This window comes from Lissotriton vulgaris, chromosome 2_1 (genome assembly GCF_964263255.1).
Source record: "Lissotriton vulgaris chromosome 2_1, aLisVul1.2, whole genome shotgun sequence".
NCBI lineage: Eukaryota > Metazoa > Chordata > Amphibia > Caudata > Salamandridae > Lissotriton > Lissotriton vulgaris.
The window spans coordinates 1,151,399,353-1,151,421,419 of record NC_141687.1 but is presented as its reverse complement, the minus strand read 5'-3'; the positions used below and the strand labels follow the sequence as shown (position 1 = coordinate 1,151,421,419).

The 22,067-nt window shown below is 42.5% G+C and overlaps 1 protein-coding gene across 1 annotated transcript in view; it reads right to left on the bottom strand.

Moving 5' to 3' along the window:
• Nucleotides 1-22,067, bottom strand: part of HIVEP3 (HIVEP zinc finger 3) — a 2,131,558-nt gene that overhangs the window by 98,063 nt on the left and 2,011,428 nt on the right. The window contains exon 12 of the mRNA XM_086956857.1: nt 4,701-4,846. Within this exon, the coding sequence (XP_086812983.1) occupies nt 4,701-4,846 (146 nt within the window). The remainder of the gene's footprint in view (nt 1-4,700; nt 4,847-22,067) is intronic.

The window sequence follows — 22,067 nt, the reverse complement described above, 5'->3', positions numbered from 1 at the left end:
ATTCGCAAATATTAAAGTCCTACTAATGTTCACATAAGCACACACCCCGTCTTAAGATTTGCTGTTTTTGGCAAACACTCACACTATATATACACACAAGGTAGTATGGCTATAAAGATTCTACTTTAGATCTCATTGCCATCCCCTGAACGTGCTGTAATTTGCAAACATTGATATCGGAAAAGTAGTATTGTGCTGTATGCCCAGCCAGATGGAAAGGCAGGTAAGTGAATCTCTCTCAAACGAAGCCTGAAAAACTGAAATGTAAGTCATAGACCTTGTTCATGTTATGCTGGTATGATCGCATTTGCTCAGCCAGAAGACAGCATGGTACTGCACTCGACAAAAGTGGTACCAAGCGCTGATGATTACGGGCTATGTTCATACTCTGAGTCAGTACTGCTCATGCACACTCATCCTTACTAGGTACCAGTGTTGCCATGCACTGTTGCCCATGGATAACTTTCATACCCTGAGTTGGATACACACATAACCTAATAGGTCCTACTGAACAAAGCATACTATCAAACCCACCACCATTTTTATGCTTGTGCCTTGAGAATATCATATGTTAACGAAACCTGTATTGGCTGTTTTGACATATGGAATCATAATGTATCAAAATAAAAGGTTATCCTTTGTATAGAAACATCATACAAGAATTTGAACTATGCCTGTTTAGCTTTCTAATATGCAATAATAAAGCCAGCTGTGCTAATGTAAAATCCTATCCTGACATGTGTGATTGCATCGGTCACATCATCGGTGAGGTCATGAGCATTGCATTTGAGGTGTAATTTATGGTTTGCATGGCTCTTACGCAAGTTATCGATTGCAGATCTAATCATAACTAGAGGTAGGCTGGACTTGTGGAGTTTCATTCCACAGAATTTCGGTGATTTACATGAAAACTCTGAGAGATTCCGTGAATGGGCAGAATTAGGCACGACACAAGGATTTTTACTTCCAGGAGCACATTCCATGCTGAAAAAACAGCACGAATTGTACCAGGGGGCACACCAGAGGGTGCTGATTGTTGAGTTAATTTTGCTGCAGTTCTAGTATATTTTCAACTCGAGTGGCAGTTTTCTGACTGCGAATGGTTACCACCATCTGTGTTGGGGATATCACATTGGGTGCCCTCCTAGTAACCAAAAAATAACACTACGGGACACCAAATATCACTCGTCAACTTACAGTTGGTGAGCTGTGTGTGAGAAAAAACTCCACTATGCAGCGATTTGTGGGATTTGGCCAGAACTTTGCTTTACATGTGTAACACGGAGTGGCCAAAACTCAGACAACTCTGCCGGTGGAGCGGAATTTATCACCCATCCCTTATCGTAACACTTGCTGTGTGTTGATCTTGGACTGATACATGGTATGACTGATGACATTTCATATGACCAACTGATGCAGAGCCTGGCCTACTGGCCGAAATCCTCTACCCAGCTCCATCCCACCAGACTAGCTGTGCATGGCGATTGGCCATATGCATATGCAGCAGGACCAGACTGAAGGACATGCCTAGTTCCACCCCATCATATCCAATAAAGCTGCATACAGTCTTTGACAATGAGCAGCGGTGGAGTGAGGAGGGGTGGAGGCAACATGAGATGTTGGATCACATAACAAACCACGAACATCACCTCTAGTTTTTAATCTTGCCTGGGATCCAAATATATATTTTTTCAATAAACGCAAATGTTTTTGACTTGGTTACCTGGGTGGACGCAAATGTGTAGATATTGCTCATAAAAGTGCATTCACTCCCCTAAGATTAGCTGAGCTACCCTTCCTTGAATCTGTGACCCTCTCAGCACAGTATCTGCCTTATGTTGGAGTGATTTGACTGCCCCTTTCCTACCAAACTCTGATGAGCATATCTTTTTGCCATTATGATCCTACCCTGAGCACGCGGCCTGGCCTACACACAGGCCCTGTATCCGGGTCTAGTTCTACCTAATTCCGTTGTGACCCCCATTTTAACAGATTTTAGTGAATGGCATTCTGTAATGCCTGCTGCAAAAAAGGTTTTGGTTTTCCACCAGCTAATCAGATTTCTCAGGTCATCAAACCCCCGCTTGCTCCTCAAACAAGCATTTCACCAGTGGAAGAAATCGTCCCATGCCCATTCACATGTATTTAATTAATTGCTAAGAAACATGGCTGCCCCAACAAGGAGGCACAACTGTCAACATATCTGTAAGTTTTTTTTTTTTTTTACCAAACTTGAACCCTAGATTTTTGTTTTTCAAAAAACTTTTGAGATCATTTTTATGAAACTTTAAAGGGCTTGTGAGTTCGACTTTAGCACTTCAAGTCTTCCAGGTTGGTTATATTTTTACCATTAGTATCAGTCGACATGTACTCAAGTACTTATTTTGCAAATAGAGCAGAATCGTGATTGTTGATCTGTGGAGCCACAAAAACCGAGAGGTTCTGCTTGATTCTGATCGACTAAAAGCAACCAACATATTCTGGTCTGGAAGTTATGTTATCTGAGCTTCCAAACATTTCAATACATCTATGTTGCAGAAGAAAATCATGTTTACTGCTAAAGCCACACCACAGATATGTATGCTCAATTGGAAAGTAGGATGAATTGCAGAGCGATCTAAAAAGCCCCCATTGACTGGGAAAAAAACTAAGTGTTTCTCCTAGCCACAGATCTTCAAAGCCCAAGAGGTTAACCCAATCACATTCAATGTGTAGATCGCAAGATGGCTGCACAGACACTACCCTCAAATCTGACAAGAGAGCAGAGTCAAATTGCTCACTGTATGGCGGTCGTACGTGCTCAACTGATCCACAAAATAAAATAAATGATGTATATATGGTCAAGGTCCCAAAGAATGCGAACAATACTGAAATTTGCCAATTATGGGCAACACATCTCTAGGGCCATGTGGTGGCAAGAAGGGAAACAACGAAAGTCGAGGCAATGCCACAGCACCCTATATAAGATTTGTGAAATTAGTATTTCCCATAGGAAATACATTTAAATTAAGAAGTATGGTTTATAATCTGGTTTTACAGGGCTATGAATTACTGTGTACATTATTAAAAACTAGTTTTACAGTCGGCTGCATTGGGGAGTGTCTATGCTGGAGTGTATATCTGATCAACAGAGGTCATTCTATTTCTGAAGAATGAATCAAAAATTATGATTACAAAAGAAAATATTCCAGTGCACTGTTGTATCCTGTTTTATTGTTAAACAACATGTACTGATACAAGCCTACCAAGGGAGCTACTTTTAATCAGAAAACTATAAATAAGCATACAGAAAAAGAACTTAAGCAGGCAGAGCGAGGACCTTGATGCTCGGGGCTGGCAGCACTTGAATATGACAATTCGAGGGTAGACAGGGATTTGCTCTAATCTTGGCCGGCCAACCATAGCTGCTGTATCTTGTACAGTGGCCGGAAACCAAATACTTGACCAATCGAGATAGATACAGCAGATTGAGGACGGATAGAGTATATACATTCCCAAAAAGAAAAAAATGTAACGATAATCAGGAAATCTGGATAATAAGTTGGTGAATCATTTAGGGTGTTATATAGTCAATAACGTATAGTCTTCGAACAAAGGGTTCCCATGTCTTGCTATTTGGAGCTTTAATGCTACTACTGTGGATTACTGAGTGGAAATACCTTCAAGAAACAGGATTGATATTTTTTCTTGCTCACCCAAAATACTAGAGTTTGTACCGCAGCAATATTTGTGGAATTCTGCTGTAATCACAATGGAGACTCAATATTAGAAAACTTAAGATTTACAGGAACGACAATGCTCAGGTCATTGCTGTAATGAATCTTATGTTTTGTAACATGCAGTCTCCAGATTGATTGCAGCATATTTTTGGCATAGACTGTAGCCAGCCAGAGACATAGCGATTCTAGAGGCGGCCCGAAGGACAGAACCTACTTGGACCTCTTGACCATTTAGTGAACACAATCCCCATTGCTGTTTCAAGCCAACCTGCTGCTATTTTTGAGACATCGCTCATTTATACAATACACCTCAGGGGCGAGTTGGCATGCAGAAATACTGCGCAGCACAAGATATAACAGTTTCAGTACTAATTGCCAAACGTAGCCTCGGATACCACACTCCTCAGCGCAAGAAGGGAGGAACGTGCCTTCACGCACGCACAGACTCTAACAACCCTTAGCCTCAGCAAAACCTGGAACATGAAAATGGAACTTCAAGCCCTAAGAGGCATAACAATTCACAACTTTCCTTTTGTACAACAACAACATTCAGTGTTTGATTTATTACAGAATTTTACACTGTTTTAAAAACCTCTTTCCTTTGCAACCGTCACTCAAATTTCCTTTCGATAAAGTGTCAATATTATCGATATTATCAACTAACAAACACAAAACCCACCAACATTTTACTCCTCCGAAATAAAAAGCCTTTATCAGGTGCCTAAGTCTTAAGTTAAAAAATTATGTTGTATAGTTACATGTTCATAAAACATAAGATGAAGTTTAAAAACAAAATACTGTGAAATTCTGGTATTTGTTGTAAAGACTAAAAAATAAACTAAAGAGCAAATGCACGCCACAAAGAGGGAGAATTTCCAGAACACCATTGGCGCTTGCTGTTTGTGCTTTGCAAACTTTCATCACTAGCTGACATTCATGGCGTATTTAGCAGTGTACTGGGAAGCTGACAAGATGGCTTACCCCCCTTCAAATATTCTGATACGGGCAGGCTGGGCACGTTTCGGCACTGTGGGCTCTTCTTCTGGTTTTATTCTCTTCTCGTCATCCTTTTCCGTTCTTGCTGCCTCCTTATGTCCTTCACTGGGATGCCGGGATGGCAGATGAACCTGCCCCCATTACCACCAAAAAGAAGAGCCAACCACAGATTAAATTTATAGCATTGCAGTAATAAAAAGCAAAGGAACGAAATTACAATGAGACAATGGATGAAAAACCAAAATAAGGACTAAGGTAAAGGATTATTTTGCATTCTGTGAAACAGATTGGAGGTATTTCTTGATATGCCTCTTTGTGAAGAGCAAAGGGCAGAAACGATTGCTCTATACAAAACAGGCACTTGATCAAGCTAACTGGTCAAATTTTGGACACTGCAGAATGTGGGCACTGTGCCATTTCTTATGGTTCAGAGTAGTTATTTCAATATAGGCTATTTCAAAACTTAGCATATATTTTGTGCTAGCTTTGCTATGGCAGAGGTAAATAAATTTCTGGCACGTTGACTGATTGTCATTGAGCTTCTATTTCAAGTAAGTAATACTTACCACTGGGTTCACTTACAACTCTAAGTGGTTTCATAGTAGAGTTCAATCCACTTCAAGAAAGAGGTAATCATGATCATGATTCAAATCAATTTCTAAACCGGCCCCACAACAGGACAGCACCTTCAAATTCCTCTAGAGAGGTAGTTGAAAGAACATATTCATTTATAATAGGGGCAAGGGACAGCTCTCACTGACGTTGAACTTGAGGTCTACTAGCCTACAAGAGTTTTTTCAACAGGCCCCATACATCTGAAACCCGTCATCAATGAGAGACCAGAGTACGTTAAAAAACTAAAGTTGGGTAGGGTTGCTAAATTACAGAAGATTTACATTCAGCTTCGAAGTATCTTATATAGGTACAGAAATCCCATGGAGGGTTTTTTAAAAACTGCTAAAATAGTCACTTACAAGCTTTGGAAAATTTGCACTATGAGGCAGACAGGAACATTTTTTAATTTTATAAAACACGAGGCTCAAAATAATACAAACAGCTCCACAGGTGACATTAGTATTTTACATACGACAGATTACCTCTGGCCCACATTCTAATAAGAGTCACATTTCATAATCACCCTAAAGGCAAATCACATTTTTGGTGTCTGACCTGGAAGACACACATGCAATTTTCATCTCATATCAAGTCAGTGTTTTTATATAAAAAGAGTCCTCTTCAGGATAACTCAAAAGCACTGTTAACTGACCCGCATTGGCGGTTAACAAGAACTTTTCAAGAGGTCCAAATTGATGATACCAAATTTAAGAGAAACATTATGGCTAGTGTAGTTGATGCATTAAAGGTACAGAAACAAATGCGGAGAAGGTGCCATATTTGTGTGGGCCATTTAATTCGTTTTGTTTTTCTGAAACAAATTCCCAAAGCATGAGTTTATTGCAGAGAAAAGAAAAGACATTGGCTCTGATGTGAAAGAAGCGTTTTCTCCCTGCACATGGGGTCATTGTTTGTTTTCCCAGCCCAGTTCTAGCTTTCCTTACTTGGAAACTCAGTGTTGCCCATTATCAACAGGGCATTATGACCATCACTGAACCTTTAGGGTCCAATTGTGTCTAGACTGCGAAGTCTTGGGTTTACATCAGTGGAGCCAGCTGAGGTTCTTCAATTATGAACTGAGCAGTTTCCTCAAATCTGAATGCAGCTCGGGAACCTTGAAAAAACTGAAGCAGGAGCTCTGCCAAGTCATTGTGAGCTCCCGATTCACTAACCTTTAAACAAGGCTCCCAAGTCCAATATGCTGCACAATGGAATACACAAAATAAGCCACCTTCAACCTCATTCCTTGAGAATTTTTAGAGGTAAAATCCACCCACAAAATGACATATGCTGCACCTTAGGGTTTTTCCAAGTGTGATTTTTTTTCTGAGTTTTGCGGGTCAAAATTTGAGATAACAATGGATCAGTTTTATTGAACACATTTTCTGTGTCCAAGCTGGGAAAATTAGAATTAACTTTTTACCTGTATGAATATCTTCATGCAAAACCTGTATGAAGTTGTGTGGAGCAATGCACAACACTCTGAATCAGACATTCTAAACAGAACATATATTTCCTGACTATTTGGGACTCTGAATGTGGAAAGCTTCTTTTTAAAATATTTTTATTAAAGTTTCTTGTGATCAGCCATTATAAGCACAACAAAATAGCCAAGGTAAGCGCACAGCATCAGGCATAAATATTTAGGAAAAGTAATGGACAAAATAAAGGAGAGAAGTATCATGAAATACAGCAGTACAACTACAAATAGAAAATACAAAGACCTGACTGGGCCTCATGAAAACACATTAACCCAAACATCATTAAGATGCGCATGAGCCTTGGGGCCTTTGGCCTTAAAAATAGCAGAAACAAGTTTGTAAATCTGTGAAAACAGAGACCATCATTCAGAAACCGTGGGAGGAGAAGGGTGAACCCATGCTCTGGTGACACACAACCGGGCAGCAGTGATCGCATCTGATACCACTGAGGTTAATCTAGGACTAATACCAGGTTTCTAGGCTAAAATAGTATCCTTCACCGACCAGTCAATATGGTAATCCAGATGAAAGGATAATAATTGTGCTACACCAGAACAAAAGGTTTTGACTGCTGGCCATTCCGCAAACACATGGATCAAGCTACTCTTAGAGAATTTGCATTTTCTGTCTGGGGTATGATATAACATACAGATTGTCCGAAATTGCTGCAGTTTTAGGTTAATAGAACAGACAGAGCTGTTGATAATATCAAAAGCTGCCAAAATTTCATAGTCTGAAAAAACGTGACAAAGCTTGGAACCCCATGTAGCAGCAAGGGTAGATCTGTCATACGCCCGAGCGATGAACAAAATCATATATAAAATGTTAACTGATTACTTGCCATTTGGGGTGATAAAATAATTCAGGATATTGGCATCCTTATCCCCAGCCTTACATGTCAAATTGTGTAGAAAAAAGTTTCGATTTTGTAAACATTTAAAAAAGGACTGTTGGGGAAAGTCATTGAGTGTTTGCAGAGCAGAAAAAGCACAAAACTCGTCAGAGCCAAAACTCTGACCCACATTCTTAATGCCCCAATTAAACCAACTTTTGAAAACCTAATCGTGGAAAATAGATGGAAGGATAGGGTTAGTGAGAGAGCAGACGAAAGAAAATATTGGGTACAAATTTCCCCTCAAATTCGGAATGCGCAATGAATGATATTAAACCATACCAGCTTGAAATAGTTTGGATCAGTACATGTACTAAGAGAGAACCTGAAATCCGGGCCCAGGGTCATTTGATACCCTTGAGCAAAACAATTAAGGCCATGGTGAGTGATAATGTTCTTAATGCGGGAGCCAAAAGCGGCACAGAAGTACAACATAAAATACGGAAGAGACAGACCTCCTTAGCCGAGGGGGAGTTTTAAAAGATGAATAGCCCTTCTGGCTCTCCGATACCCCCAAATGAAGCTGCCAATCGTCCCCTCTAGACGCCTATAAAAGATATCTAAAACCCGTAGGGGGATTGCGTGACAAAATATAAATATATTTGTGGAAAATGTTCATTTTTACAATAATGCATCGTCTGATGATACTGATTGGAAGGTGGTTCCGAGACCACATCTTTGCGATAACAGACTATAAAGAGGGTTCATAATTTAATGAAACAATACAATCAGTGCTGGCTTAAAGCTTGACCCCAAAGTAGGTGGCAGCAGTGGCTGTCGCTGGAATTGGAGAATCTGGTTGAACTTTCAGTATGATTTGTTTTTGGGACACGTTAAGCTTGTAGCCAGAGATGGCCCCAAACCTCTCAGCCTCAACTGTAATGTGTTCCATAGCAGAGAGGGGATCAGTAGAGCAAATTGCATTAGGCCCGTAAATTGTGACAATAGTAATTTTCCGACAGTTAACATCAATCTGAGCAATCACCCATCTACCCTTGGGATCAGAGGACGTCCTCTAGTCAGGTATTTCAAATGTCTAGTACAAAAAATTGCAAACCCCATAGAAGTTAACTGACTAGTATAGATAACAAAATCCAAACCAAGCTGATTGTAGAGGGGCTAATCTTTGTAAGCCAAATGAGTCTCAGTTAAACAAACAATCTGCGGCTTATAGGCCAGAATCTTTCCCCTATCCAGCCACTACTTAAGGAGGCGATTGACAGCTGCTATGTTCCAGCACATCAACCTTAAGTGGAGCATAGTATATTTACAACCAACGAGCCGGTCGGCAAGATAATACCAAGGTGATGCATGTGTGCACATCTAAAGCATATGTGATAACAGCAACTAGTTTTAATTACCACCCACCCAGCCCAACCACCCAACCTCTCATTCGACAAAGCACCAACCACCCCAAAGACCCAAAAAACAATATAGCAGGAAATCCAACCTAGGTGACACGCAACCAGCAAACACAAAAGGCCACCCTAGCCAAAGATTAAAAATTCATCCCACCCACAAGCTGTCAGAACACTAAGACAGGTGCCAGTTCCTTCATTTATGGAGGTAGCCGAAAGACATAGTGCACCCACTAAGATGGCGTCTACAGTTGTCTCACTTCAGTAAAAGATAAAGTGTCCCTTAAAAACACCTCCACCCTTTAAAACTTCTCCCAACATTCCCTTGAATTAAAAAACAGTGGAATTGCAACAATAAATGGCTTTGAACACAATTTTCAAGCTGATAAAACACAAGCTTGACTGTATTGCACAGAATTGTCGCTTAAAATATTACTAACTAATAATTTGCTTTTCTTGTAGTGTTTTTATAACCTAAATTTAATTGATCCCAAATTAATAGCCATGACCGCATGTGTTAATCTTCATTCAGTATTCTGGTCACCCACACATCTGGTAGTGTGTTGGTTTGTGGCTTCACCCCACACAGGAGTGGGACACAGCCCTGTTCACAGTGCATGTAGACCTGCATGCTTCAAATGCACCCGTATAACTTTGTATTGATGCAACATCATCTATGGTTACCATAAACTCAATCCTCCATTAAGCTAATGGATCCAGGGATTTAACTTTTGTCCAGCATACATCTGAAATGCCGATAGTTTGCAAGATGGTGACTTACTCTTGTCTTAATTCTCATAAAGGAGTTCTTTTTAATACCGAGCAAGCTTTTAAGCTGTGTCTCTGGCTAAGGGGAAATATAGATCCACATTATATATCTGTGAATCCATGGCTAATCCAAATAGCTGGCCATACAGAGTGAATATATATATATATTATACAACATATTATTAAAAAGGCTCCCTGTTTTCCGTTTTTACTGATTTTTTACAGATAAATACAGACAGAAACCCATTCAGTTTCCTGTATGTTTTTATTTTTATATGTGGATAAATCGAAAAGTGGTTGTTTTTGGAGTGATTCTAAGTGCTATCAGTCATGGCTGTCAAGCAAATAGTAATGCGGATTGACAGCAAAGATCATCCAGAAAGACTAAAAAGGGACATCTTCTACAGCCCAATTCACAGAGGCCAAAAAATTGACTTCATCTTCTACGCTAAGAAAACTGCCAAAAGGAGAGAACTTCACAAAACACCGTCACGAAACTAAGACTTCCAACATCCCGCATGGAACTAAGCTTACCATTTCCCCATCTCAGAACTTTAGCGGAGAATTGTCCATGATTATCTACAGAAATGGAAACAACCTAGTCCAAGTCTCTGAACAAAATCTATCCATTTTTGATCGCCACTTGCCTGCGCTCTGCACCTCCGTGCCATCCGGTCCCACTTCCGCCCTGCAACCCTCTCCCAGAGAATCAACTACCCCACCCTCCCCCAGAGAACTGTTCAACGCACCCACACCTCTGTAGGCTGAACCCTCTATACCCTTCGCACTGCCTCCGCCACCACCATACCTACAGCCTACTCTACTACCAGACGCTCTGACATGACAGCTCCACCACCAGAACTATTATGCCCCCCCCCCCTGGCACACCATTAAAGAACCAAACCCTACACCCTCCCCCAAAGCACTGGTCCATGAACACACACCTTCACCGGCTGAATCTTCAATTCCTGATACTCTTCAATCTATCTCTGCTTTCATCCCCTTTACTCAAGATATCCTCCGCTCCCTTATCCTCAAAGTCCCCCAACCACAGCCAACTGGATCTCCCTATAACCGCATCCCCAGACACTGTTGAGCACCATCACACTCCCTCCCACTACAATCCCAACCAATCCCTATAACAGCCCATCTAGAAATCAAAATCAACACTATTCTGGAGAAAATTTTGTTACTTCGCTTAGAAGCAAAAACTAGCCCCACCCCACCCCAACCCCACGGGTCTATGGTGAACACCAACCCTGCCACAATCAGTCACTCTGACCTCCCGTCCCTTATCTCTAACCCAACCATCCCCTACATTTACCATCACCTCATACCTAGATGCACACCGACTGGAATATCACAGAGGGAAGCCAAATTGCTGAGCAACACTTACAACAATGCCCCTAGCCTACCCTGACACCGCAAGATCCTTGTCATTCTTGGCATGAATAGGTCCTATCCTCCCAGGCCGCCTACCAAACTAAATACTAACCAAACCAGTCAACTTGGCCCGCGATTACTACCTGGGCCTTGCTACATGCTTATTAAATGCCAATCAAAAGACATTCAAATGCTGGACAGAATACAGAACAAATCAAAACATTCATCCCAGTCAAGAGATCTGGGTTAAATCCTTCATTCTTTTTTTCACCATGTCATCCCAGTTTAGACCCAGCCATATGCAAATCAGTCTTACCCTGTTCCTCGTGGGAACAGTCCAGCTCGAAAGGCCAAGTCAGGTCCTCCCTGGACCAGAACAAGCATCCTGGGCCCGGTTTCGGGGTTTCACCTCTTATCCGCCAAGCTAGCTTGAATCCAGCGGCACAGTGAGCGCTGGACCCACATCTGGGCATACCCGGCGCACTTAGAGCAAGAAAGCAAAAGACACACAAATGGTGGATAGAACGTGGAAAAAATCAAAACATTCACCCCCAGTCAAGAGATCTGGATTAAATCCTCATTCTTTTGCTCACCATGCCTTCCCAGTTTAGACCCAGCCATATGCAAATAAGTCATGACCCTGTTCCTCTTGGGAACAGTCCAGCCCGAACCGGCAAGCCATGTCCTCCCTGGACCAGAAACAAGTCTCCTGGACCCGGTTTCAGGGTTTCACCCCTCATCAGTCAGGCTAGCTTGAATCCAGTGGCACGTGAGCCTGGGACCCCGACCTGGCTTGGACTGTTCCCATGAGGAACAGGGTCAAGACTGATTTGCATATGGCTGGGTCTGAACTGGGCTGGCCAAGTGAGCTTAAGAACAATGATGGATTCACATAGATCTGTGACTGGGGGTGAGTTTCAGCGCTATGTCCCTCCTCTCCTTGTGTTTGCTGTATTAAATGCATATGAAAAGTCAAGCATGCCACTGATATAGCTGATATGATCGTAGGAGACAACACCGACATCTGTTGAAATCTGGCTAAATGACCGCTTATCCCCCCACATCGACCTCCTCACCCCACCTGGGTTCTCAATCATTTACAGTGGCCGCAAAGATAGCATAGGTGGCGTATTAGAAGTCATTCACAAAAACGATCTTAGCCTAACTTTCTTCTGACTGCAAAATATCCTACCTTTGAATAATTAGGAGTTCATCTCGCTTCTAAAGGCCGCAACCCCATCAAATTTCAATTCATCTACCACATGCCAGGGGATAACACACAATTCCTCGATGACTTAACAGACCTAATTCTGCAAAGCTCCTTAAAGGCAGCACAGATGTTATACTAGGAGAACTAAACCTGCACATGAATAATACTAAAAATCCCACAGTACACGCCCTTTCCACCCTCCTGGAAACAAATGGCCTTACCCAACACTTCAATAAACAAACTCACAACAAAGGATGGACCCTTGATGCAATCATCTCCAAACATAACACCCTATCCCTCCAATCTCTCCTACCATCTGGCAGGACTGATCACCATCTAATAATTTTCGATCTGACTTTTAGCCCACCAATAGCCCACCCCCAATCCAGCCACCCCTATCACTGGGTAAGGAACTTACATCAAATCCCCCAAGCAGAGTTAGAAGCTCTAGTCAGTTCCCAAATACAACCTCCACCTGATCTCTATTCCACTTATCACTTAACTGCCCATTTCAACACAAAACTGACTGAACTTGTTGAAGCAGTCGCCCCTCTGAAACTCAAGAAGTCAAGAAGTATCCCCTCCAGATCCTGGTTCAACAAAGACCTTAACAATTAACAGTGATGACTCCGAGGAGCTGAGAGAAACTGGAGACAACAACCTTCATCAGCCAATCTCTTGGTCCTCCGGGCTGAACGCTTTAAATACAAAAAACGCATCTTCAGAGAGTAGTCCTCCTTTTTCCGAGAACAACTAGACAGGTCTAGGAACAGACCTAAAGACCTTTTCAGCATCATCAAAGAACAAACCTCCTCTTTACCCCAAAGTTTGACTGAAGACTCAACTGAGCAATGTGAAGAATTCGCAAAATCTTTCTTGGGCAAAGTTTCTCAGATCAAGATCTTCCCTGAACAACATGCCTCCCAACCTGCACCAAGCATGGCCTTACAATAATGGTCCACCAGAAATACTACATTTAAAAGATGGCTGTTTACCCCCTCCCCCATCGACAACACGGCTCTCTAACCTCAACCCTTGCAAATAAAAAATGATGCGATCTGGAATGAATTCAACAATATCCAGAATAGGAAGTCCTTAAATTACTCACCAGCATGAAATCAACTTCGCATACATACAGTCTCTTAGCTGGTGCGCTTGAAAAAAAGCCTCAGTCACACCATCTCTCCTGTATGGCTCTAAATCATGAACTCCTCCATATCGAGCGGCTACCTCCCAGACTTCCCCAAACTCAACCAAGTCACCCCCCCTCATAAAAAAAAACAGGGGCTAAATAGAACGACCTTAATAATTATAGCCCTATACCTAACCTCCCTCTCCTAGACAAAGCCATAGAAAAATGTGTGCTTGCTCAACTAAACAACCATGTTGAAAAATACAACTTTCACAACACCTTCCAGCTGGGTTCAGGAAAGGCTGCAGTACAGAGACTAAACATCATAGACGACCTGCACAGATCTCTTGATGATGATCAGGCCTGCCTCCTAGACCTCTCGGCTGCCTTTGATACTGTAAACCATGACATACTCCTAAACAACAACTCAAAAGCAACACCAGTCTCACAAGGAGTTCCCTCAAGGGTCAATCATGTCTCCTGACCTTTACAACCTCTATATGGAACCCCTGGCAGTGATCCTGAAAGAAGGAAAAATTGCCTATCATCTCTTTGCAGATGACAACCAACTCTACTTGAAAATCTAGTCAATCAAAGAAACCTTAACAGCACCCTCGTCACGGTCCAAGTCTGGCTGACAGGTAACCATCTCAAGTTCAACCCCAACAAACAAAACTTCTTTTCATCCAACCTAAGAAAAAATCCTTTCCTGTAGACATGTGGCTCGACAAGCTCACCTCATTAAATTGCAAACTGTTCAACAGTCACATGAGTATGTAAGAGCATATTAATGACTTTGCAAATGCTGAAACACCTTAAAAAAGTTGAAGCCCTCATCCTCATAGAAGACCTAAAGACTGTGGTAGAATCTTTAGTCCTCCCCAAGCTGGACTACAGTAACACACCGATTATGAGCAGTCCAAAAACACACCCAGCCCCTTTCAAAGCTACACTCCATGAGCAGCTAGAGTTCTTTCTGTGGAGAGTCGCTGTGACCACATCACTCCCGCTCTCAAGCAGCAGAACTGGCTTCCACTTGAAGCAAGAGCTATATTCAAAATGGCTTTCATGACTCACAAAGCTCTCTACACAGAAAAGCCAGTCTAACTTGCAAACAAATTATAAAAAAAGCTGGTCAAAAGAGACCTCTTTAAAGCTCCAAAAGTCTATTTGAGATTTGCCAAAATTTAAGAAAGAGAAGCCAGTTGGCCTCAGCGACTAGTCTTTGGAAAGAGGTGATATAAACGGACAAGTCTTTTGGTGGTGTAATTGTCAATTGTGGAGACTGTAGCCGGAATTGTATCAATTCCTAAATGTCCTCCGGAAGTGCAGGAGAAGTATTTTAATTCAATTATCAACAGCATTGAAGTGGGAAGAATCTGGTGGTTATTGTGGCTCAGGTAGAGATGGGATAGAATTGTCCCAGGCTGACTAAATTAGTTTAGACCCCAATTATGAAACTCCACCTCGACAAGGCTCAGCAATGACAATGGTGACTGATGCTGTACTCCTTTCAAGTTGGAGTTCAAAATTGAAGGACTTTGCTGAGCGCGCAACAAAATGTGGCTGTGCTCAGCATAGATGTTTAATTGAGCTGAGAACTGAGGAATTGAAATATAAGTTGCAGGGGCGTACAGAAGAACTGTCTGTGGAAGGACTCCTGATCTCATCAGTTCCAGAACATAGATTTTGTTGTTGTTAATCACAAGGACTAGACAGGTTGTCAAACAGCCTAAAATATGCTTCTCTTAAATGGTTGTGGGTGCACAACACCCTTTCTCAATTTGCCCATCTTCAAGGAGGGATCTAAGAAGATGGATCCATGAAAACTTGTAGGAGCACTGGCTTAGTTCATGAAAATCACCACACACACATGGAGATGTCACTGACCCATTTTGGGCTGCCTAGAAAAGACCAAGAAAGCATGCCAATGGAAGAAAAAAATAAGTGACATTGTCTATATGTGAATTATGTACTGGTTGTGTAAGAAGGAAATATGAACTTAAAGATATTGCAGGTCACTAATTACTACTACCAAATATTGACCATCATTAAAAGACTATTATATCCGTTCTGGTGATCGCAGAGACTGTGAGGAGCATCTGGATTGGATTTCCTCACTTCTATTTTCGTACTTTTAGCTGCACAGATCCTTCATATTGTCTCAACTCACACTAGACTTGTTGACTTTTACTAATTACACAATTGGCTGACATCTTGGTGATTCCTTACAAAATATATGCTAAATAAGTGTATGGATTTTAGCCCCTTCCACGCGGGGCTAATTCCCCTGCTGTGCAGGGGGGAAAAGCTGCACAGTGGAGCTGTGCTCAAGACGAGCTGAGCTCGTCACGACCCCGCCCACTCCCATAGAACGCCCGCACAGGAGGGGAATTGGCCCGCATGGGCTTTCCGCGCTCAGCTCGCCATGAGCACAGCTCCACTGTGCCTCATGACAAGCTGAGCTCGTCATAAGCATCGAAGAGGTTAATTAGCTGTTGCATATTTCTATGGCCAAGGAGGGCTCAAGGCTATGATAAATGTTCAGAATATCTGAGTAGGACAGGTTTGCCCAAAGAAAATATAAATGGAGCTCAATTGCATAATTGTTGCTAATCCTGTAAATAAGACATGAATCTACCGATTTTGATCTCCTATTCGACACTGACCATGTAAATGACATTGCAAAGCAAAACCAAAATTAAGACTTACAGTCAGTTCTTATGCTTTTAATAAAGCCTAGAATGCACCAGCTCATACAGGGTCTTGCTCTGATTTTTACAATGGATTCATGTGTAGATGAGAGGCCCCTTGAGGTGATGTACTTTTGTAGTTACCTAAAAACTGCTTCCCAATCTAGAACTCGCTTACTGTAACAAACATTTTTAAAGTTGTTCAGTCACGAGGCACGAAACCTGTGCCATTTGTAAACTATATTACTTTTACAGATGATCAAAAAGGGTTGCAAAAGTACCCAAAACCTTTAAATAACAAAGACAAGACAGTGACTGAAATTCTTCCACATACCTTGCACAAGCACTTCTAAAAGTATTGGTTGATATGAGGCAGACTAATGCTTGTGGTAATTTATGCACTTGAATCTGGCAAACCTTTGCAAACAAATTGAGGATTTCCTTTAAAGTTAAAACTTTTACGTGCACTCTCTATTTTCACAGTGAATTATAAGGTAAGGCCTTTAGCATTCTGTTTTACCCAAGTCTTATCAGACAAAATGACAACTGTCATTATGCAGACAGAGTGGGCAGTTCCCTAAGTCTGCCATAGAAGTTCACTGTCATTTTCATTCGAGGACTTGAGTGGAATCGTCGTCCACCTAGAAGCCAAAAGACAGTCTATATTGGCTAAGTATATATTGACTACAACACTAAGAGTGCATGGAACCTCAAGAGTTATACATGTTCCAAAGGAAGCTCCTTACCATTGAAGGAATTCCAGCTAATTATGTGGAAATCTTTAATCCTGACAAATATATCATGGATATACTCATTGGATGGTGGATGAGAGCCCTAATTTGATGGAATCTGACAAGTGGGTTTCCCTTCGTGAAGAAATAATGTTTCCATGAACAGCAGCGTAATCATGCGATGTGGCATAATGTTAAAATTTCAGGAATTTCGCATTACAGGTGGAATGAGAAATTCCTGAAATTATGCAAATTACACCAGTGCAATTTAAATTTCGCCCAGGCCCATTGAAAGTGTTATTAGCTAGTGCATAATTACTTGTTTTCATGGAGGCAGATGACGACCAATTTATTAGAATGATCCCAAAATGTACAGCAAAACAGTTTGTGTAAAACGAACAATGTTGCACTCAGTAGAACATGAGCCAAAATATGAACAATTCATGTAATAAAAATCATGCTTCTTTTATTTTATTAATTCCATTAATGTTTCAAAACTGGGCTTCAGTTGTGGTTTTACTCTGTGTCCACATTATGAGTCTCTTTCTATTAACATCAAACAGTATTCTCCAATACATATGGACATTGTGCCGTAAATTGAAAGGAGGTAAGATTCAAGACATCAATCTTAAAAGGGATGAAAAAACGTGTATAATTTCTTGTGTGCTCTGATTGTAACTGTTATTTTGATAACCATGTCACTGATAGAGCATGGATTTTCACAAACAAAGAGGCAAAACATTTTCATGCCAAAGAAGAACCGATGTATCCTACTCATTCTGAATTAAGATTAAATCTATGAGGTATTTGGTTATTTTGCAGTCATAAAACATTCCTCATTCCACCAACATGGGATAGTAACACTGATTGGGTAAACGTTTCCCACATTGGTACTTTAATCGAACCTTACTGCCATCTGTGACTAAACCTACAAGCACCAAGGAACCAGATTTGAGCTATAATATCCCACAACCAACAATGTATTTACAAAAAAACCCTTAAAGCAAATAGTACCTTAACCAGGTTCATATATAATTTAATGACACACTCGGGATATAGTAATCAACCAAAACAAATACCAGAACTGAGACCTAATAAACTGAATGATTTTAACAACAGACTAGAAACTTCAATTTTTAGTCTTGTGATTGAGTTAATCCATCAAAATTGCTTTTTATTTTTCAATTTTTTCGACAAAAGAACATACAAAATATTTATAAATATGTGCAATAGACATAAAGACAGACGTGAATGAACAGATCACAGTGCTCGAAAACGCACTACACACACCCTCTTTCACAGTCACTCCCTCACTCAAAGCTGAATTCTCTTCACTCAATTTACATACACAAACACATAACACACTTGGTGGTGCAAAGAAAAGGTTTTAAAATGTGATGGGACCTACGTGAACGTATTACCACAATTGTTCCATTATACATTCAAAACCTGATAGAAATGACAATGACAAATTTGATCTGCCACTATACAATTGAATTATATTTTTTTATCACAAACATTTGCAAAATGAAGCTGGCTTTAAACATAGGTCAAACCAAAACAAGACAAGGTCGACGCGTTTCAAACCGGACCCTTTTGTCCGGTTCTCATCAGGACCAACAGATAATCTTGTTCTAGACAGTGGCTTCGGTCAAATCTTATGTAGTGTGTAATTCTCCAGAGGGATGTGGAGAAGCTGAGCTGTAGATTAAAGGTGGCCAGGGGGACCGAGTAGTCTGGGACTTGTCTGGGACTCGTAGTTTTTCAAAATAGAAGACAGCGTTTTCTATATCAATGGAGAAGAGTCGCCTCCGTCAGGGAATGCCCTCTGCAGCGTTGGCGGCGTTTTCCGGTTTTCTTTTTCGATTCAATCAGGCATTTTCCTGGATCATCCAGGAAACCGCGGTGATCCCGATGCCGACGGTCACGGAGCAGTGGCTTGGAAATCATTGATTGAATCGAAAAAGAAAACCTGACTGGTATCCTCAATCACTGGTCTGTGATACAAAGGGAAACGTGGTATAAATGCAGGGGCTGTTACCCCATTAAAATGTTGTGCTGTTCTTCTGACTTTAGGGGGGCCTGCTGCTGCTGGGCCTCAGGAGGAACCGCCACAAAGGACTGCCTTCCTGCTGGAGGGCCCTGTGAGCTGGCCTGCCTGGGCCCAGCCTTTGCCCCCTTCACTCTACAGGACTTAATGGGACTTTCAATCATAGCGCCTTGAAAGCGCTTCATTTTTTATTGCAGAGCGCTTTAATTTTTGCTCTAGAGTGTGCTGGGGCCTTGCGGCGCTCAGCTGCAGTCTCTTGGAAGGAATCCCGCAGTACAGTTTCGCCTTGCACTTCGTGTTTTGCAGAGGGAGCCCACTCTGCTGTTTGCCGCCTTTCTGCCACTTTTGCACCGTCACCGGCGGGTGCCCATCCCGCCCTTTATGCTGAGGAGTTCCAGAGCCCACCCCGCATTGCCGTGTATTCCGCGGGAGCCCATCCCGCACTTGCCAGAGAAATTGCCGATGAGAGTCCCTGCCCGAACCGGAGGACAGGCAAGATCTGCCTGACCGTGGGCGGGGCCTAGAAGGAGTCTGGAAGCACCCGAGCGGAAGCCGTGTCAGCGGGAGAGCGGAGCTTCCCTGCTTGAGGGAGAGACCCGCGGCCAGCTTTGTTAGAGGATTACAGCGAAGGGGGCCTGAGGAGCATTTTGGGCGCCTGCCCCACCACACTTTAAGGAGACACACCACCGGAGGCCCTGCCGAGTCGGAGTCGGCGCATCTGATACCCGGTGAGTGGGGCTCCACGTGGTTGGTGGTTGTGCCGGTTCTTCCTTGTGCTTTACAGCTTGCACCGCAGTTGCGGGCCGCTGCAACGTTCTGGGGTCATTTCTTGAGTTAGAGTCTCCAAGGGGGGCTCCCCCAAGCCTCGTTGGTGCCTGCGCAATTCTCCACAGCTTCCCCGCCTGGCAGTGGGCAGCTGCAATGTTGGGCAAGACAAATAAGTCCCAGAGGAGGGGGGCTTTAAAGGCACATAGTGCCAGTGCTTGTTGGTGCTGATTCCAGCTGCCCGTGGGAGTGCAGGCAGCTGCAACGTTGCGCATTTTTCTTTTTGTCATGGCTGCCCTGCGAGAGCGCAGGCAGCTGCCACCTTGGGGGACAGTTTCATTTAGAGTGCCAGAAAGGGGCTCAGGGGGCACCTCGGTGCCCATGCTCATTTTCACAGCTGCCCAGCAAGTAGTGGGCAGCGGCTACGTTTAGGCTGGTGCGCCTGCACACTTTTGCTTTTGCTGCTATTACAACTAGCCCTGACTTTGTGGGACAAAGGGCCTTTGAGCCCCTGTGAGAGGCCAGTTGGCCTGGAGCCAGTTCCAGGTTGTATTTCCCCGATTGGGGCATACTGTGTTTATGACCACCGCCGGACCACCGCCTCCTCCCAAGCCTTCAAAATAGACCTCAAAGTTATCCTCCTCCAAAGACACCGCCAAAAGTAATTTCACGTCCTCTCTATTATCTGAAGGAAGACCTCCCTTTACTGAAAATTCTATGCTCCATGACTATGGAAGTGCCTTCCCAGTGTGTTCTTGTGGTTGGAGTGTTTGCCATTTATTGCAGTATTATCCTAGCATTTGAGTTTGGTACTCTTTTGTAACATGCACACACCACTTTTCTCTTGTAACACACTGTTTGCTACCTCTCAAATTTTGTTTGCCTTTGATACTTGCACAAGTGCCACCACTGCCTATGTAACGTTTGTTCTTGTGCCTGAGTGTCTAGCATATATTGCAGTGTTATACCTCTAATTGTACTTTGCTTTCTCTTGTAACCTGCACACTTGTCCCTTTCTCCTCCTGTGCACTGTTTGCTACCTCATGTATTTTGTTTGCTCACAATTGTCACTTTTACCTCATGTAACTTAACGTCTGCTTTTGTAATCTGTTCACGTGTAATTTTCTCCTCATATATCAGTTTTGTTCCTATTGTGAAGCGCTCTGACGCCTTCGGGTAAAGTCCGCACTATATAAAAACGCATAAATAAATACCTAATGTGTTTATGCACCATGAGTCTTGCCTAATGTGCTTTTAGGTCGGAGATTGGTGCATAATGTGTGATGCCAATGAGGTTTGGGCCTAATGTAGTTTTATTCCTAAGGTGATTCATGCACAAGGTGATTTATGCATCCTCTGTTTTACGTTGCAGGATCTCATGCTAAGTTCCTAACTTTACGAGTAGTTACTGGTTGTGCGCTACACTTACTATTTGTGCTACATTTACAATTGGTGATTTGTGATGGTTTTGACAGTGGCCCTATTGGCCCGCTCGTGTGTAAATAGTCCCCTGTAAATACTGCCTAGTGCCAGTTGGCACAATGTACATTGTGTGATTAGGATCTAATGTGTTTGTGACAATACAAAGGCTATTTTTGATATAACCTTGTGTGGAGTTACTTTTGTTGTGTGCCTAGTGTGTTGCTGCTGTGTGGGTGTTGCGCAAACGCTTTACACATTGCCTCCGGGATAGGCATGACTGATAGTTCCAAGCAACCAAGGAGGTGAGCAGGGGTTATCTTCGGCCTGTAACTCCCTTGCCCTGACTAGAGTGGTGACCTCTGCCTGGCTTTGGCGCAAGCCTTAGCCAACCAGAGATCCCATTTTTAACAGGCATTATTCCTACTTTCACCTGTGTAAAAAGTATACTATCATACCAAGACACAAGAGCAATCACGATCCTCAAAGGCTAGTTATCAATGTTACGATTCAGAAAAGGGGGTGGTGATGAACAGAGTGTCTGAATTAAGCAGACCACTCTTACCCAGTCCAAAGATCAGGGCTTGATCCATCACCGTTATTTATCTCACTGCACCATCCCAGCTCAGAACCTGGCTATATGCAAATCAGTCTGTCCCTGGCCCAGTGCATCATGGGAACAGGGCAGACTAAACTACCAAGCCAATTCTTCACCGGAAAGGAGACATGCTACCGGGGACCGGTTTCTGGCATTTCAGCCTTCTTCGGCCCGGCTTGCTTGAATCCTGATGGTGCAGTGAGAAAGGGACTCATGTCTGAGTATACCCTGCCACACCTATAGTGGCCAAAAACGAT